Genomic DNA, 19,270 nt, shown 5'->3' with positions numbered 1-19,270 from the left:
ACATGTGGTCGTTCCTTATATCTTCAACATAAACATGGTATTTATACGGTTGGACAAAAATGATCAAATTTCCCCTTCACTACGAGCTACCTAGGCCGGTTGTGCTACTGCCCGGCTACGGGTCTAGAGAGTGAAAACTCTCGGCCAAGCCCTAGCTCAACCGAGAGAGGAGAATTTGGTGATTTTGGCAATATTGATTTTGACAATTTTTGGGATTGGAAGATTGTTGTCAACAAGGTCGGATAGAGAAATAATGATTCAGACATGATCCAAAGAAATGGCCTCTCTTAATTATGTGTTTTCCCTACGACTCAACGAAAGAAAATGATATAGAACTTTCACCATCCCCATTTATTTTCCCTTTTTGTGTATGGCTCTCCATTCATCAAAACAACAGTTCTCGATGCTAAATCTTGTTGGTAATACTTGCAAAATGATTAGCCCTTTAATCACTTGTCAACAACACCAAACCTGCTTACGGGTAAGAATGTGCTTTCAGCCTTGCACTATGCAAAGATGGTAGTCACTCTCACTAGTTTGTACAAAACGATCAACTTGTTGGTGTTATGTTTTAGGCCAGCATATTTGGAAACTACACAGAAACGCATGCTGATAACTTACGTTCTTGGATTAGATGATGCCATACATATATATAACCTAGTAATTCAGATTTAATCGTGATCTCGTACATTTAAAAAACATATTTGTTTGAGTGAAACCACCTATGAACCGTGCGATAGAATGATGCCTATTTTCATAGAAAACACGTATAGGAAAACAAGAATCTATATATTTTTGTTCTGCTGAGAGGTATTGCTCATTTAGATGTAAATGACAGACACACAACCTCCCTATGCTAAATGATTTACGTTCACCTTATGCATGATTACTTGTACAAAATAATTCTGAAGTCCAATCATCCAAATAGCTTCGATAATCGTTTGAAAGATTGCATCATGTGAAAAACATAGAAATAGAATGTCATGACATATGAAATTATACAAGAAAAGAGCACAATAACTCATATGGACTGAAACCGCACAAAATTGCTTTAAACCAAAGAGATAGGCCATAATTGAACCATGAATGCACACGCGGAAGGAAGCCCGGTCATGCCCATCAAGAAGTTGTTCTTTCGACGATGTAGTCTGTCTCAAGTCACGTACGCCCAGAAGCGAAGACCTGTCGCGTGTCTGGGCAACATGAACGTTGTGTCTGCCCGTGTGTGAATACTACATTCTGGGACAACTTATTCTTTCAACTTATTTGGAAACTAGATATAGGAAACCTTTGATCATGTGAGACTATCCCTATATCTACCTAACTCAACAAACTATCTTTTGACGAAACATTGTACACATGCAGACACTCACGGATATGTACATACACTCACCATACATGCACGAATGAGATGAGTCTAAGAGACTAATTCAACTAGTCTTGAGATCGACGAAGTCACCAAATGCATATATTGCTATCGATCGGAGTATTGCCTCCAATGAAAGAATATTCCACCTCAACGAGACAACAAAGTATCAAACCCTAGGGTTTGATCGCTTGTGAGATAGGGTTGTCACTGCTCTCCTAACCATCCAACGACATTTTGGTTCTCACCTAACTAAAAAACACGATGTCTTAAAATTGCAAAGAAAAGGGACCTCGTTTTGAATGAGTGAAACCACAAGGATGAAAATTTTGTTACAAGAATATTAGAACCTGTAGTTCTATTTTGTTTCTGAATTTGGGAGTTACTGCTCCTTAATTTAGGTAAAAAATAAATAGAATACCATCTATTGCAATCCAGCAGAACCTGTCCACCTTATGCACTATCCATTCTATATTTATAGAAACCCCATATAAACTAAAGTCCCCCAATGCGTATTATAGGTATGAACGAGCATGATCAATTGCACTGTAAGAGCAGCATTCTTTCGCTACAAGGGTAATAAAAGGAACAGAAGAAGGAGTTTCAGGGGCAAGTTCAGCTCCCCAACATCCCATTTCGGCTAGCTACAAAACTAAAATAGCCTTATTGGTTCTATCTCCAGAACTATACTTAACCCAGCAAAGATCCACTTACAAGGAAGGAAAATAAACAACAGGACCGACACTGACACCAACTCCTCGACGACCAAGCTAGGGCCATCACATGCATGCGTTCACTCGCACTAGCTAATTACTTAATTAGTCTCAGAGGAGGCCTCCCTTTCACGGTACTCCAGTCTTCATGGCCCCATGGAGAGCTAGCTAGCTAGCCTTATCCCATGCATGCATGCGACCATACTCATGCGATCAACTTAGTTGCTAACTCGCTAATTAACCTTACTCATCTCAGTCTCATATATGCATGCATGCTAATTCCAGGTTGCTTCAAGTCTTAGACTCACTGTGATGATGGGAGCTTACGGCTTGTGTAAGCTCTCGATCATGCCATCCGGCCCCCGTTGTAGGACGAAGCCGACTTCATCTCGGCCTCCAGGGAGCTCATGTCGCTGCTGCTTTGGTTGTGGTCACCTCTTGGAGTCGATATCCCGCGCACGATGCCGCCTCCGCCCACGCCGAGGAAGTCCCGCGTCATGTCACCGCCGCCGCCGCCACCACCACCACCACCAGCAGCAGGGTTGCCACCAACACCGCCTCCGCCCTGGCTGAACTTCACCTCGTGCTGGTCCATGTCGCACATCCTAGGATCAAACATCCCCGCGCCGGGGCCACCGTTGGCGCCGCCGAACATTCCGGCGGCATTAACGCCGCCACCAGCAGCCAGAGAGTTCATCAGCTCGTTGAGGTTCGCCTCGTTCTGGTCCATGTGCTGCGGTGCCGCCTGTCGCAGCTGCGGCGAGGAGCCGGCGAAGCCCCTGAACATGGACGCCGCGCCGTTGGGGCTGGAGGTCGCGCCCATCTGCGCGGCCTTCTGGAGCAGCGCGGTGGCAGACATCTGCGGCAGCATGGCCGCCTGGCCGTTGTACATCCCAGCCTGCGCCATGTGATCCCCACCAACAAAGTTGCCGCCGAAGATCCCCGCGGCCGACACCTCAGAGCCGTTGCCGCCTCCACCAGCTCCGCCGCTGAACTGATCGTTGCTCATCATGCCCTGGCTTGCATGCTCGTGGCTTGACCCGGAGCTATTGCCGTTGTTGGCAAAGAAGCCCAGGTTGAAGAGCCCATGGGCCGGCCCGCCCGCGCCGTTGCCTTGAAGGTCCGGGAGCTGCATGAGGCCGTGGAAGGGCTTTGACTGCATGAAGGAGTGGGGTCCGTTGCCCCCCTGATCGTCACCGAAGTCCTGCCCCGGAGCCGCGTTGAGGAAGAAGGCCGGCTGGGGCTGCTGCTGATTCGCGCGGAACGCGGACGCGCCTGTCGGAGACAGGAGGTGGTCGAGCCGCGCGGCGATGCTGCTGCTGCCGCCGCCGCCACCGAGGCGGAGGAGGTCTGGGGACGGGTGGTGGTGGTGGCCGCCGTCGTGCTGCATGGTGGAGTTGAGGTGGGATCCCACCTGGGACAGGCTGAGCGCCATGTTGCCGGCGTTGGTGGCGCCGTAGAGGTGGCTGGTGAGGGTGCTGAGGCTCGTCGGCGGCAGCCTGGCGCTCTCCTGCGCCAGTGCGTCGCAGAAGGCCCTGTGGGTGATGAAGCTGTCCCTCCTGCATACATTGACACAGCAAGAAAAGTTACGGACACGATACATCAAGTACAGACCATGCAGTCACGACTCACGAGTCTGCATGTGCTCTCACACCACATCACAAGTTCACAACACACTGCTCTCTTCTGGATCTGTAATCTAGGTCAGACCTGGCGCGACGTCGCTGCCTGCATGCCGTGCCATGCCATGCCATGCAATGCAGTACTGCATGGGCTGCCATTGACGTGCAGTAAAAGTGAACAGTAAAGTTGATGTGAGAAGAGCTTGAGAAGCCTGAAAAGCTAGCAGGACCCTGCATGGCGACGACGGATGCATGGCAAGGCTGGTCCACCGCATGAGACACGCTGGACGCGAGGGGCTCGCACCCCGAGGCGAGGAGGAGAGGTGGCTAGCGGCATCTCGGGCTAAGATATTGTTTTCTGAATCGGCATGTGAGCGCTGCGCAGCATCAACTGGGTCAGACAGACGGACTGTGCCACTGAATGTTGTGTTTGTAGCTAGTATCCCATGCACATCTGAATAGCGATTTCCAGTCTCCCTCTCGCTACAGCCACCACACCTACAGGCTACAGCCACCCGTGTTGCCCCAGCTAAGTTTGACAGGCAGTAAAAAGTGTTAGCAAATGCAGTGCGTGTAGTTTTATCTCTGTAACTCTGTTCCACAGTGTAATTTGATAGGATTTGACTCCTATCAATCACTTGACTATACATTGCTGTCAAATGACTACCAAAAGTAGTACTCCTACACTCCTTGTACTCTGGGTCAAAGGTGTTAGGTGTCCATGCATGCAGAGACGCCACACCACCACCCTCTCCCATGCACCACAAAGCAAAAGCTAGCTCAAGATCCCAGAAATCGATGTCAATCAAAGAGGAGAGGCGCGCGGAAAGGGGAAATCTTATCGATCGATCGAACGATCATACTAGCTTGCCATGCTATGCCTCTCATAGGTTCCCACTAGTAGGAAGCTTCAAAGGAGAAAGGCGTCGAGACAAAGGCATAGAGACATTGTCATGCACACGAACACACACACCAAGGTAAGCAAGCAGAGCAGAAAACTTTGTGGAGCTGGTAAGCTCGCTTCCCGAGGCCGCCATGACACAGGATAAAGCAAAAGCCTGCACCAGTGAAGATTTAAAAATGCCTACGGCAAGACAGCCCCCAGCCTGTGAACCCCAAAATCAAGGGACTGAAAACAAGTGTGTCAATTACAGTATGCAGTAGAATCACACGGTTGAATGTGTAAAAACAGTCTTGGGTATGGAACATGTTTTTTTTAACAAGGGTATGGAACATGTTGCTTCTCTATAAACTTGTGAACTTGTAGAAATAATATTTTAAAGTAAGAATACAGTCTTGGGTATGGACCATGTTGCTTCTCTCTATTATAGGTGTTTGTGCTTTATGTTGGTCGATGTGAACTGTATAAATAATAGTAGTATTATTTTGAGACTCGAGTTTTCAAAAAAAAAATTCAGCTTATCCGTATGGCTTCGTAATGGATCTAACTTTAGTCTATTTTCCTCCGAGAGGATCAATGGTGGATGCAACCGTCTACTGACGGTCGGTCGAGATATCTACATTCAGGCTAGCTGATGACATTAGTAGATTGAGAGATGTCTAGCTTATGTATGGATGTTTATCTTTAGATGGTTGATATTGTATATCGACCTTGTGTGATCCTTAAGATGTAATGACATGACTAACAAACTCCGGAATAAATCAGGTCGTGTGCATCAGTTGATGAGGAGGCCGGGGCACCATTCCCCATTTTGAGAAAAAAAAATCTTGTGAACTTGTACTACTACGCTTAGAAGAAATTAAATGTTCGGCATGCGTTTTGTTATGATCAGGTAAGGTCTCTTTGCATGAACAGTGAAAGAAACTCAGCTCTCCATGGCTCATGAATGCAACTCATGTTGGTGTTTCCGTTTGTGCTGCTAACTCCCCATTGGGGAATTTTATGCCGAGAGTATGAAAGATAGGAGTGACCACTTGAATGAATGAATTGAATGAATGCTTGCATGTCCAATTGCGTCAATAAATGAACCGTTGCTGAAGTTACGCTTGCTACTACACCTAGCAAGGCGATGTGCATGGCATGGCGACTTGCGACGTATCCGTGAAAAAGGTGTGGGTCTGCTGGCTCACTGGCACGGCCAACGAACGGCCCTGCCACATCCTAGCCGGCCAGCAGCCAAGTCACATGAGAGTTTAGCCTGTTGACATGGCAGCCAGGCGATGCAGTAGAGAGAGAGGGGGTAAAACAGAAAGCCTGCGATGTTTGCTGGTGACGAGTTGGACCAGGAGAAACGCGGGTCTACAGGACAGTGTGTGACAGCATGCAGAAACAACACACACATATGTGCATAGTCTGTAGCGTGTGTCTGGCTAGAGGGAGCCTTGTTTGTGGTTCCATCTTCCCAAGGTAACTAGTCAGGAAAAGGAAAGGATGGCCAAAGGACTTGTAAAAATATATTCCAAGCGTTTCACGTGCGAACAGTATCACTGATTCACCCTCCACCTTCGTCACCCTCGGCCGTCTCTTGCTTCTCAGGCGAGCTAGAGAAGAACTCCAGCAACAGCTAACAATGTCGATCAACACAGCCCCAAACAAAACCCTAACCCTAAGCCAACAAGCAAAAGGGACCACACACAACACAGACAGCACCGAGAGGAGGCATGCAGACATGCAGTGCAGGCATGCAACCTTGATCGATGCACATATATAGATACACGAATGTAGCTTGTATATAGACATAGATACAGAAATGGAGAGTAGCAAGCGGATGGTTACCTGGAGAAGAGGGTGCCGCAGTCGCAACGGTACTCGCGGGTGCCGCAGATCTTGGAGTGCGCCTTCCAGTCGGACTGCACGGCGTAGCGCTTGGAGCACTTGTCGCACTTCCACTTCTTCTCGCCGTGCTTGCGGCAGAAGTGCTTCTTGATCCCGGTGAGGTCGCCCAGGGCGCGCGACGGGTCGTGGTGGACGCACGTCACCTCCGGGCACAGGTACACGCGACGCCGCTGCACCTGGTTCGGGTTCTTCTGCTTCAGCTTCCAGGGGAGGTTGTGCCCGCGACGGTGCAGCTGCAGGTTCTGCTCGCGCTGGAAACCCTTCTGGCACACCTCGCACACGAACCGGTTAGTCGCCATCAGCGTCTTGGGAGAAAGCGCGATCACCTCCGCGTCTGGGTCTGCAAATTCAACAGATCGATCAACCAATGCATTCTAAGTAATTTAGCTAGCTCTCATGTGGTTCATGCATGACTACATTCCACTCTCAGCGTCTATATATGCATGTGGAATCCATTATGCATGCATCTACATCACAACTCTCATAAAAGCAAGATACAATGATGAACTTATGCACAATATATAAGAAGATCAGAAGGTTGAAAATTATGCAGTGGTGGCTAGTGATCCATGCTTGGAGGAATCGTAGTAGACAAAGGATGGTAGTAGAGCTAATGTTGCTGAGAATGGAGAACAAATTTGCATGTGACAAGAGTCTTAATTAATTATATAGAGGGGAATTTCTGTATTGTTGTAATATTAATTTTGTTTATCTGCTAGGCGTGCATGATCAAAAACCGATGCTGTTGGAGCTAGTAGAAATCACAGATTAATTTTAGAAAGATATTGTTGCTTATTATCTCTCTCGGCGTGGGGGGGGGGGGGTGAGCTAGAGAGTGGAGACAAACTAGGTCATGGAGAAGAGAATATTTGCATGAGATTTTGGGCAAGGAAGAAGTTTGCAGGACTGGTATAGAGAACAAAGGAATTGTCATGGATTGTGCCTATGGCTCCTGCTTGCATCTCATAATTGGGGAAAAGAATTGAATGTGCTCCAGTGAAGAGGATGACAGCTCATGTACATGGAATTTTGGCAGAAAAAAGGGACCTAATATTTTCCATCCGAAATATACTATCCAACTAGTAGGTTATCCTATCCTAAGAGAAAATTCTCAAAGAAAAAGGTGTGAGGAATTCTGGAGCCAACTGATCTAATGAAAACATGAGGTCGTAGAGGAACATGAGATCGACAAGGAGTCTACTCTAGCACCATGAGAAAAGGTACTTCCTACTCGTCAGTCGTCACCTGAATTTATTGTCTTCCTTCCAATTCCAGGTGAGAGAGTACACAGCTTTAAATGAAGTAGTATTGATTAGCAGAAGAAGCAAATTGAAGGCCAAAGTTCTTCCTCAAGGCAGGCTACAGTCTACAGCTTCTGCCTTTGAATTGAAGTAGAGCCAAAGGATAGGGGAACGGATCCAGTGAACCAGGGAAAATACTGAAATTAAGCAGTGGGTGAAAAAAGACAACCGTCTCATAAAATCCAGCACTGCCTAGCAAGACCAGGCTGTCGCTTAATTACGCACACGTCCGTTACAAAAGCATGCAATTCTCCAGTGGGGAAGCAAGAACGGAAGAAAACATGCAGCTAAGTAACTGAGTATACTAAAAAGATTTAAAAAAAACTGGAGAGAGAAAACTCAAGAGTGCGCATGTGAGGGAAGAAGGAAGATGCTTGCACTGTCAGGAACCAAATGATAAGACTCCAATCAGTCCAGACAAGATTTCGCAGTTAGCATGCAAGACTGAAATATTAAGAAAGGGTCCACGATGATTTGATTACCTGGTAGAGTCCTCTTCTTCTTGGCCGGTGGCGCCGCCGCCGGCGGTGCGCCGTGTTGGCTGGACGCCGCAGGCGCGGCGCCGGGCAGTGCCACCGCTGCCAGCTGCTGGTGCTGTGTTATCAGCGGCTTCATCTGGTCTTGCTGGTCCCCATCCCTCATCCCGAAGAAGGCCGCCGCCGCTGCTGCCGATGGGTTCGATGCCATCGCCTTAATACCCTCTTACACCAACTCCAAGCACAAGAACAAAGTGTTCCTTTCTTCTTCTTCTTTGCCCTTCGCTGAAAGAAGATCAACATATTTCCCATATGTTAGACGCCGCAATTAAGAAGAGAAGCAGCAAGCAAATAGTGGCACTACACAGCACATGCAAGAGAGCAAACAACCATGGGAGAGATGGAGATCTGAAAGATTCTTGGCAAATTAAGGAGGAGACCGAAGACGACGAAAGGAGTAGCTGCCGAGAGAAGGGAAGAGGGAGCAGATGGAAAGGCCCCAAAATTCCCTGAGCGAGTGATGGCTATTCCTATCTCATATGTATGCGCTTGGAATCGATCTGGAACAAGAAACAAATCGACAAGAAGCCGAGAAAAACTCCAAGGCCGCTCCCCTCGGCCGCTTAGGACTCTTCCGAGATTAACAAAACAACAAAGGCGGACAGGGAAATCCAAACAAACAGTTGCACTCAAAACAAAGTAAAAAAGAAAAGCATACGAACAAAAGCTCGCAAACACCCACACCCACAGAACTCACATATGACACACAAACAGATATTTTTATAAAATTGGAAAGGAACACAACAAGGGAGAAGAAGAAGGTGAGAAACATGGGATAGATACCTCACTCTCTCTGCCAACTGCTGCTGCTAGCTCTTCCTCCTTGCTCCCTGCAACTGAAGGAAGAGATAGAAGTGGGGATGAGGAAGGCTAAGAAGAAGGTTGTTGTCTGATTTCTTTCATCTCCTTGTCATACTTTTCTTTCTCTCCCTCTCTATCTCTTCCCTGCTCCTTTCCTTCCACCCTCTTATATGCCCCTCTCTCTATAAATTAATTTCTGAATTTTCGCCTGTGCTCTTTCCAAAGGCCTATGCACACCAGGGAAATATATAAAACATGGGTTTTTATATACAGCTCGGAGCAAGGTGGGAGGGAGAGGGGAGCGGCCGGGGCGCAAGCACACGCAGCCGAGCGGTGTCGTGAAGCGTCTGAGAGTTGGGTCCACTGACTGCGTGGGGCTTACCTCTCGCCATCTCACACACGCGCGCGCACACGGCAAAAGCTTTTCCCCTCCGGTTAGTTTTGGTCTTTTTCAGAGGTTTATGTGCGGCTGCAAGCGTGTGTATGTTTACGTGCGTGTGCTCAGGTTTCGTGTCATCCTAGCACGTCATTACCAAGCATGGCTTTGGATTACTATTCACCTAACTTCTGTTAGATTGTTAACCTTTTGTTGGTGATGTTGGTTTGCACGCATATATATCTTTGTGTCAGGCTGCGGAACAGAAATTGCCTCGAAGATTTATCATATATGCGCATCACATTCTACTGCAAAGCAACATAGTCCTAGATCGGCTGAAAAATACACGTCAAACTAAAACACACACCCAATGGTTTGGCAACTGAATTAAAAATATGTAGGTTGCTCTATATAAGTGGGGAGAAATTGTAAAATTATTATGACGGTACAATTAGGCAAACTTCACGTCGGAGCATTTAGTTGTGTGGATGTATCCACGGTGCACAAACTCTATTACTTCATTTATTCACATTTCTAGCATAATTTAGCTACTTTAGATCACACTAGGCCATCAAAATGAAGCACTCGCATTATTTAAACAAGCAGATTTACGACATCTCGTTGGTTTCTAACAACAAGGATAGTAATGTTCATACTGTGACATGTGACAGCAAGGAACAAGTAAAGTGATTCCAGTGAGCCAGAACTTCCACATTGTGATTCTCTTAGTGCTTATTTTAGGGCAAGGTTTAGTGATAGAATAAGAAGCAGAAATGCTTCCTTTCAGGTAGATTCAATATGGGACTCGGAAGCACACGATTTCTCTCATGACCGCTCTCCTGACCCCTCCCTTGGCGATTTCGAAATCCACCGCCACCACCACCACATCCCACCTTCTGATCTCGCCGGTGGGAACATTTGATCCAGGCAGAGATGACGGAGTTGAATTGGTCGCTAGGGATGATGTCGTTCGCGGAAGAGAGGAAGCTCGCCGAGGACAGGGCTAAGAGGAGAGAGGAGGAGCGGCCGAGGAGCGGCGGCAAATAAAGTTGAAGAGGAAGCTCCGATGCTCTAGATCTGCCTCGCCTCGCCGTGGGCCGTCGAGCAGATGGCCAAGGGGTGGCAGCCGCATCTATTGGGGCAAGGAATCGAAGAGCAGATCAAGGTGGCGCAAGGGATGCTTGATCTGAAGGATCCAGACGATCCGATGAGGGAGATGGCGCGTCAGGGGCTCGAGGAGCTGGAGGACATGCCGTGAGACAGCGAGGTTGGGGAATTTGGTCACCGCTGAGCAGTGCTGGTTCTGCCTCTGGGGGAATCGCGGAGATTCTCCATGAATGGGCTCGTAAGATCGATTCAGTGTCTGAAAAGCTCACGGTGGATTTGGAGGTATCTACTTTCTCAGCATCTCCATTGTCGCCTGGCGCTTGCACTGGTTCTATATTTGGGGACAACACTAAGGAAGTGACGTCGGTGGGGATCATGGCACCGCCTGCACCGCCAAACCGAAAGATCTCGGAGCTATTGGGTCCGAACCCTGTCAGACCCCCAACTCCAGCAGGGTGGTCTCGACCTCCGAGAGAAGACTCAACTTACATCAGCAGCTCATACGACCCGGAGAGGAGGCTGCCACCGATGAAGCAGGAGGAACTGACTGCCATCTCCATAATGGCAAGCTTCAAGCGCATCACAAGGCGCCTGTTAGGAGGAAGAAGAAGGTATTGTTCGAGGAACCCTTCAAGGAAGGGTGCAAGGAGATCGTGTGAAAGGTATGTGTCGCAGAAACAATCCTAATCGTTTTCCTATCCTTGAGGATTTCTCTGATAAGGAGAGGGAGATGGATAAAAATTTGTGTGATGTAAACTGTCATGTAACTCTCCCCATTTGCTTTGGTGACTACCTTGCCATTGCAATGGACAAGAGAGGCTCAAATGACAAAAAACATCAGAGGGCAGAGAGGGTTTGTTAGTCAAAAAGGCAGAAGAAATAGCACTAATAGAGGAACAAGTGTTGCTATCCCAGAACATAGAAGCAATGCTTCTTTGCAACATGGTTCAGCTGGACATGTTGATGATGCTCTATTAGAGGGATTAGATCATGGTTGGTTTAAAATTTGTAAAGTAAAAGCTGTTAGATAGAATTTATATCCTTTTCTAAAAGCCAAAAAAGCTTTAGGGATAGAGAGACCTGCTGCAGTGTTGCTAAGGCCACCAGCAGGGGACTTTGTCACTAAAGTTTATAAAAGGACTTGGAGGAAGCCATGAGATGACATGCAATGTTTTATAGGAATAAAAGTTTCTATTAAAACTGTGCCATCTTGTGGGCTTGTGGAAAGTTTGGTTGAGCCCAAGTCCAGCCCATCGTAACTCGGAAAAAGCAAACCATGTGCTTGGATAAAGCTAGGGTAGCGACCTCTCTGTCTGAAGGAGTCTTTATCCATGGACACTTGGACAACTTGTTGGGGAGCTGGTGGGAGCGTGAAGCTAGGGTTTCCAAGGCAACACCGGCGGCGGGCAACTCGGGAGAGACGGAGGAGAGATATGATTGTATGGGACGAGGGGGAAACTATGGAAGAGAAGGAGGTGGACCAAGCAGACAGCAACAATTTGGAGGATACAGAGGTAACAACTTCCAACGCCCACCCTTCTCTCGTCCTGGGAAATTTGGGGGAAATCAATGCCAGAACACCCAAATATTTGGTGGGGGCAGGGCCAATTCATCAACCAAGGCAGAGGTCAATATGGACAAGCGAACATGATAGTTCAGCAATAATCGAGCCGAGGAGAAAGAGTTAGTGATATAGAGCAGTATCGTGGGTTAGAGAAGAGCGGAGCCTATGTGCGTAAGAGTGTGGCTACTAGTTCAGGAGGAGTTTCAACTGGACAGAACAAGGTGGCTGATGAAAGAACAACCGTCTCTGCAACAATAGTAGCTGCTTCTTCAGGAACAACACAACAGGTTCAGATAGGATCAAATTCTAAGACAGAGTTAGCAGGGAGGAAATCAACACTGAATGATAATCTCCTTTGCAACAAGTGTGGAAAAAAGGGACACATTAATAAGGATTGCACTGAAGAAATTGAGTGTGTCAACTGTGGCAAAGGGCATCAGCACATGAGGTGTGCCTGGTTGAAACAAAAGAAACCAACTGCAAACCTTGTTGGATATGGAGGGCCTGGTTTATGCTGCTTTGCGGCTGAACATGCAAAAGAGAATGCCGGAGCTGAGGAGAAAGGAAAAAAAGTAGCAATAGTTTAAGTAAAAGAAGTTGACTTCCAAGTGGATGAAGAGTTGTTGGTAATGTGTCTGGGAAGAACCTACCCATGGAAGTGGACCTGGCAAGCAAAAGAAGTTTCAACTAGAAGATTCTTTGTCAACTTACCATCTGCTGCAAGGATAAATGAGGTGTCAATCTATGATTGGGTCACTTTAAGAGGTGCACACATCAAAGTAAATGTGAAACAGTGGTCAGATGAAAACTTGGCAGCTAGTAAACTTGATACAGTGTGGGTAAGGGCCAAGAGATTTCCAAAAACTACGAAGAACTATCGGGAGATCCGTGAAGTGGGCCTCAACCCTTGGACAAGTAATTGAAGTAGACATGGAAACTTTTAGGAAATATGGAAGCATCGGAATCCTGGTTGGAGTGGTCAACCACAAGAACATCCTCGCCATGGCAAAGCTCACAACAAAGAAGTGAAGATTTATTACATCTACTTCCAGGTTGAGAAGGTGGTGGAGGAAGGGTGGCTAAGGCCAGAAGAGGAGTATATCCAAGAATTTAATGAAATGGAGGACACCCTATCAAAGGAGCTGGGAAATAGAAGAGAGAAGAGGCGGAGAACTAAAGAAAGTGAAGGGACCGATAAGCGGAGCCACATTCAAGCAAGTGAACAGACTAGGAAAGCTTTGGAAGAAAGGGAGGAAGAAATAAAAAGACATAATGAACTTGATGCAATTGCTCTGGTAAAGAAAAAAGGGATAGCCTCATCACATCAGCCAAATCAGATGCAGAGCAGGAATGAGCTGATGGAGCCAACTGACAAAAGAATGGAAAAGGAGAGGAATAGCTTGATAGAGGAAACTGGTGATAATATGAAGGAACCTGATCAAGTGATGGAAGAAAAAACTGAGGACCTAGAAAAAATTGGGAGAGTGGACCTATCTGGTGATGAAGGAGATAAGAATGGGGAATCTGACTCATCTTTGAGCATGAACACAAAAATCAATAATGTGCATGATGGGAAGTCACCTAATCATGGGAAGAAAAAGCACAAGGGTGTGGGTATTTTGGAGAAGATAGAGGAGGCTAATGTGAATAGATTTAGCAACAGACTGGCCCCAAAAAGTGATGTGCCAATCATGGATAGGGCAAAACATAGAGCCATGGTGAGGAATCTTCAGTCTTCAGAAGGTAGTACATCTTTACCTACTCTTGCTAACACTTCTGATTATTGTATCTTAGGCATTGCTAGCAAAGTAGGGATTGAACTTGGCACTACTCTGGACATGATTGATACTAATTTAGTATTTATCAGAGAGCAATAGCAAGCTAGGGTGAATATATTTCTGAGTAAAGAGGAACCTAAAAATTTGGAGTATCAATTGGATATGGCCAAAATGGCAAAAGGGGACTGTGAGATTTTAACAGATAGTTTGATTGCCCCATACATTAGTGGGGGAGAACAGAATGGAGGGGAAAGTGGCTCCTCAGGAGCTTCACTGTAAAACTCCCATTAAAACCAAGATGAAGTGTAGAAAGGGAAAAAAGAAAGGATTTAAATGATAAGTGGCTTCACTTGGAATAGTAGAGGTACATGGGAAGAGAGTAAGAAAAGCTATATTAGACAGATTACAAGAGATCACAAATTGGACTTTGTTGGTATATAGGAACCAGTGAGACAGGAATACCCAACTAATTTCCTTAAGGAAATAAGTGGAGGGTATGAGTTCTGCCGGGATGGTATACCTGCAAGACGGAGATCTAGGGGGGATTTTACTGGGAGTAAATAGAGAAACTTATGATGTGGTGGAAAAGCAAAAAAGGGTTTATTTTGTTAGGTTACTTATTGCAAGCAAGAAAGACAGTTTTACCTAGAATTTAGTGGTGGTGTATGGGGATGCACAGCAAGATGGCAAAGCTAACTTCTTAATAGAATTGGTGAATGTCATTAGGAGCTCCACACACCCCATACTGATCATAGGAGATTTTAACATGACCAGGAAAGAAAGTGAGAAAAATAAGCCATGGGGATACAATAGATGGAGTCCCCTATTTAATGTTGTGATTGAGCAAGGTGGATTAATAGAAATATCTCTTTCAGGTAGGAAATTCACTTGGTGCAATAATCATGAAGATCCCACCTATGAATTATTAGATAGGGTTTTAGTATCACCATCTTGGGAAGAAAAATTCCCACCGGTGTGTGCAACAACTATGCCTAGTGAATTATCTGATCATACACCCATTTTGATCAAGATAGGGGATAGGCCCAGGACTTAGGCTATTTTCATATTTGAAAATTGCTGGTTCTTAAGACCTGACCTCAAAGAAGTGATAAATGGGGTATGGAATAAAACATATTATGGGAATGGGAACATTGATAGATGGCAAAAACTATTTGAGTGCTTGAGGAAAACCTTGAAAGGATGGAATTTAAATATTGAGGGGAATATAGGAAGAAAAGGGGATCTCTAGCTATCCAGCTAGATGAAATTGATAAAAAAGGGGAGTTATATGGTCTAATACAAACAGAGATAGAGGTTAAAAAGATGTTACAGACTCAACTGAAGACAATTATTAAAGAAGAGAAAATTAAATTGATTCATAGGGCAAAAGAAAAAGAGCTGTTGGAGGGGGATAATGACACTAGATACTAGCACTCCAAGGCAAGTGGGAGGAGAAGGAAAACTTTGATTGTAAGTTTAAATCAGGATGAGGGTTTGATAGAAGGTTAGGAAAATCTAAAGAGATATATTACTGACTTCTATAAAAATAAACTCTTTGGTAATCCAGATTTAAATGATATTCGATTTAATAATATATGAATAGAAAGGCTTAATGAAGATGATTGTGAGATTTTAATGAAATATTTCACTATGGAAGACTGATGTGTTTGAAATGGCAGCTAATAAAGCAGCTGGCCCAGATGGTTTTAATGCAGAATTCTGTTAGAAAAATTGGGAATTAGTGAAGCAGGATCTTTTTGACCTGGTGAATGATTTCCAAAAGGGAGAGTTAGATATAGCTAGGTTGAACTATGGGGTAATAACCCTAGTACCAAAAGGAAAAGATGTAGACATGATTCAAAAATATAGGCCCATCTGCCTCTTGAATGTGTCTTTCAAAATTATAACAAGAGTTTTGGTCAATAGACTCATTCAAGTGATCTGGAAGATTTTTCTTTTGAATCAAACAACTTTTATTAATGGGGGGTATATAATGGAGGGTGTGATTATATTACATGAGATTTTAAATGACACACACAGAAAGAAAAAATCCGGGGTTCTTTTCAAGATTGATTTTGAGAAAGCCTTTGTCAAAGTCAAATGGTCTTTCCTTTATCAATCAATGGAAGCAAAAGGGCTACCATCCAAATGGATAGACTTTATAATGAAAACAGTAACTAGTGGCAAAGTGGGAATCAATGTTAATGGAGAGATTGCGACATACTTCTCCACACATCAGGGGTTGAGACAGGGGGTCCACTTTCCCCCATTCTTTTTGACCTTGATGTGGATATTCTTGCAGTCCTTGTCAAGATAGCACATGAGGAGGGTTTTTTGACTGGACTAGGCATAGATCTGATAGAGGGGGTGTTTCTTTCTTGCAGTATGCAGATGATACCATTCTCCTTCTGGAAGATAACCTGGATCAGGCAACAAATTTGAAAGTAGTTCTCTGTTTATTTGAACAAATGTCAGGATTGAAAATCAGTTTTCACAAGAGTGATATTTACTGCCAAGTGGGAGCTCTAGAAAGGGAAGCGGATTTTGAGAGGATTTTCAGTTGTAATTTCGGGTTATTCCCTATGAAATACCTAGGAGTACCAATTAATAAGAAAAAACTGAGAAACTCTGATTGGGACTCTACTTAAGGCAAAATGAGGAATAAATTAGGACATTGGCAAGGGAAAATGTTGGTGATGGGAGGGAGAGTTACCCTGATCAACTCATCCATGACTAGTGTTCCTTTGTACATGCTCTCCTTCTATAGAATTCCTAGTGGTGTGAAAGATAAATTGGACAAAATTAGGAATAGTTTCCTATGGGATGAGACTGAAGATAAAAAGAAATATCATTTGGTTAATTGGCAGATAGTATGCATGCCAAAAGCTCAAGGTGGTTTGGGGGTTTTAGACTTGGAGAAAATGAATAATGCTTTGTTAGCTAAGTGGTTATGGAAGCTATTTAATGAGGATGGAATATGGTAGCAAATCTTTAGGAAAAAATATCTCCAAAAACAGACTCTTTGTGAGGCAGAAACCAAAAATGGGGACTCACATTTCTGCAAGGCCTAATGGAGATTAAAAAATTCTGTTCGCAACATTGCAGGGTTCAAGTAGGGGATGGAGCTAGGATAAGCTTTTGGGAAGATTAGTGGATAGGCCCTTCCTATCTAGCAAAAACCTTCCCAACATTGTACTTAGTCTCCATGAACAGAAATGTAATAGTAGAGAAAGGCTTTGATGCAGGTGTAGAAGAACTTAGGTTTAGGAGAGCAATAGTTGGAGGGCTTAGAGAACAATGGCATGAATTACAAAAGCTGCTGGAGAGGGTTAACTTAAACAATAAACCTAACAAGTTAATTTAGAAATCAACAAATTCAGGGAATTTTTCAGTTAAATCCTTGTACCTAGCAATGCAATGAAGTGGTCCCCTACAAGTTCATGTAGAAAGTTAAGATACCCCTTAGAATTAAGACTTTCTTGTGGTTAGTGCAGAAAAAAGCAATCTAACAAGAGATGTGATGTTGCAAAGGGGAGGTAAATGTGAGAAGAAGTGCCTATTTTGTGGAAGTAATGAATCTATTAATCATCTCTTTTTCAAATGTCCCCTTGCTAGATACATTTGGAATGTGGAAGCTGCACTTTTGGTTTCAACTTCCAATTTGAATCTGATGATCATTGCATCTCCAATTGGTTGAAGGGTTTGGGGGGAAAGAAAAAGGAAGTCCTTGCTGTAGGAATAGCTGCTGTAATTTGGAGCATTTGGAAAACAAGGAACTTGGCGTGTTTCGAGAAAATGGCCTGATGAAACTTATGTTGTGATCCTTAAAATATGTTACTATATTAACTGTTGGAGTTTGTTGTAGGTGAAGGAGGACGCTAAAAGTCGACTGGAGTTCTGTGCAAAGGTGCTGGAAAGAGTTGTGATGGAAGTATTTGGGTCAAGGAGAAGCTGGATTTTGTGGACTCCGAGGCTGATGATGTAGGAAGAATAAAATGAGAAGGAAGGAAAAGAAGACTGGCAACAAAAAACAAGGGAAAGCAAAGAAAAGAAGATGCAACTTGGTGCAAAATAGATGATCCAGATGGGAGGAGGTGGAAGTTGGCAACAATGAGGCCTTCTCTTCTTAGTTTCAGCTTGTTTTTCGCTAAAAACATCCTATCTTTTGCTTTGTCTGTTGAGAACTGTCGCTTATGGAAAACCTGTTGTAGTATGTCTAAGTGTTTTCTGCATTTGTAAGGTGTGTTGGGTTTCTTTAATGAAATCGGGGGTGACTCCCTTTTACCTAAAAAAGGTAGATTCAATATCAAATGATAAAGGCAGATTTATTTTGGAAAAACCTTTTACCATGGAAGAAGGCAAAGTAGTGGTTTTCAATATGAAACATAACAAGGCCCTCGTCAGATGGGTTCAAAATTTTAGTTTTATCGAAACTATTAGTAAATTGTGTGTGATGATTTATTTTTATGTTTAATGAATATTATAATGGGAGATTGGAGGCTCTATATTAGACTATGGCAACATTGAACTTCTAGCAAAGTGTCCTCGAGTGAAGTATGTTTAAACATATATGTATTTTAAATGTTTTGTTTAAAATATTAATTAAAGTTATTAGTACCATAGTTATGCAGTACATAATTAAGCTATTTGTAAGATATGAACTTAAAGACATAAATATATTAGATGCTATAGTCTTACTTCGTGAAACTTTGCATGAAGTTTGTCCACCAACACTGGACAAGTATAGAAAATTGTAAATAGCTATCAGGGTTATTGATTAAATTCGTGCTTATTTCCCCACTAAAAAAGTTTAAGATAGGGAGAATCTTTTTGTCGAATTAGTAGCTTTGTATTAGCCCGGTTGATAGAAAGAGCTCAAGAATAGAGATTTTAATTAAACTTTTGATCGGAACTTTAACTAATGAAGGACTCACTATGATTTAGACAGTCTAGGAAATTAAAAGATTACTTTTCATATTTAGTATTTATTTGTTCTTAAAACTAATTTGCACCTGTGTTATGGGTAAAATTCCTTTAAAGTACACTCCTTGGGTGCTCCATTGTGTTAGGGGTAAAATTCCTTTAAAGTACACTACCGGAGTGACTAGGCGCAGGTCAAGCTGCCCGCTTGGGTGATCCATGTGCCGTCATCGCCGCGTCTTCATCACCTTCTTCTTAGTTAATGGTCGTGTGGTTGATCTATGATCCCTATGACGTCTATCACTATGGTACACTCCTCTCTACTCTTCTCTACCGCTCTCTCTAATATCTACTTCATGTGCTTCGAATTCTAGGATTTTGTTGTTGTT

The 19,270-nt window shown here is 44.3% G+C and overlaps 1 protein-coding gene across 2 annotated transcripts; it reads right to left on the bottom strand.

Annotated features, from left to right (window-relative positions):
• Positions 1–1,907: 1,907 nt before the first annotated feature.
• LOC124674648 (protein indeterminate-domain 5, chloroplastic-like) lies at positions 1,908–9,358 on the bottom strand. Of its 2 annotated transcripts, none has more exons than XM_047210690.1 (4): positions 9,119–9,358; positions 8,282–8,560; positions 6,439–6,838; positions 1,908–3,638 (listed from the first exon to the last, which is right to left on the bottom strand). In XM_047210690.1, the coding sequence occupies exons 2-4, from the start codon at positions 8,484–8,486 to the stop codon at positions 2,426–2,428; spliced, it is 1,818 nt and encodes a 605-aa protein (XP_047066646.1). In that variant the 5' UTR covers positions 8,487–8,560; positions 9,119–9,358; the 3' UTR covers positions 1,908–2,425. The 2 variants fall into 2 exon arrangements, with proteins under 2 accessions (XP_047066646.1, XP_047066647.1); XM_047210691.1 differs by lacking the exon at positions 9,119–9,358 and adding an exon at positions 8,666–8,989.
• Between the last annotated feature and the right edge of the window lie 9,912 nt (positions 9,359–19,270).

Source organism: Lolium rigidum, chromosome 7 (genome assembly GCF_022539505.1).
Source record: "Lolium rigidum isolate FL_2022 chromosome 7, APGP_CSIRO_Lrig_0.1, whole genome shotgun sequence".
NCBI lineage: Eukaryota > Viridiplantae > Streptophyta > Magnoliopsida > Poales > Poaceae > Lolium > Lolium rigidum.
The sequence above is the reverse complement of the archived record's forward strand: the minus strand, read 5'-3'. Positions and strand labels throughout refer to the sequence as shown.

Bases quoted from the DNA above. Each gene is read 5' to 3' on its own strand.
- LOC124674648 (XM_047210690.1), bottom strand. From the start codon at position 8,486: ATGGCATCGAACCCATCGGCAGCAGCGGCGGCGGCCTTCTTCGGGATG. The intron at 6,839-8,281 runs GTAATCAAATCA...TTGAATTTGCAG, and splicing joins GAAGAAGAGGACTCTACCAG to ACCCAGACGCGGAGGTGATC. The intron at 3,639-6,438 runs GTAACCATCCGC...CAATGTATGCAG, and splicing joins TGCGGCACCCTCTTCTCCAG to GAGGGACAGCTTCATCACCC.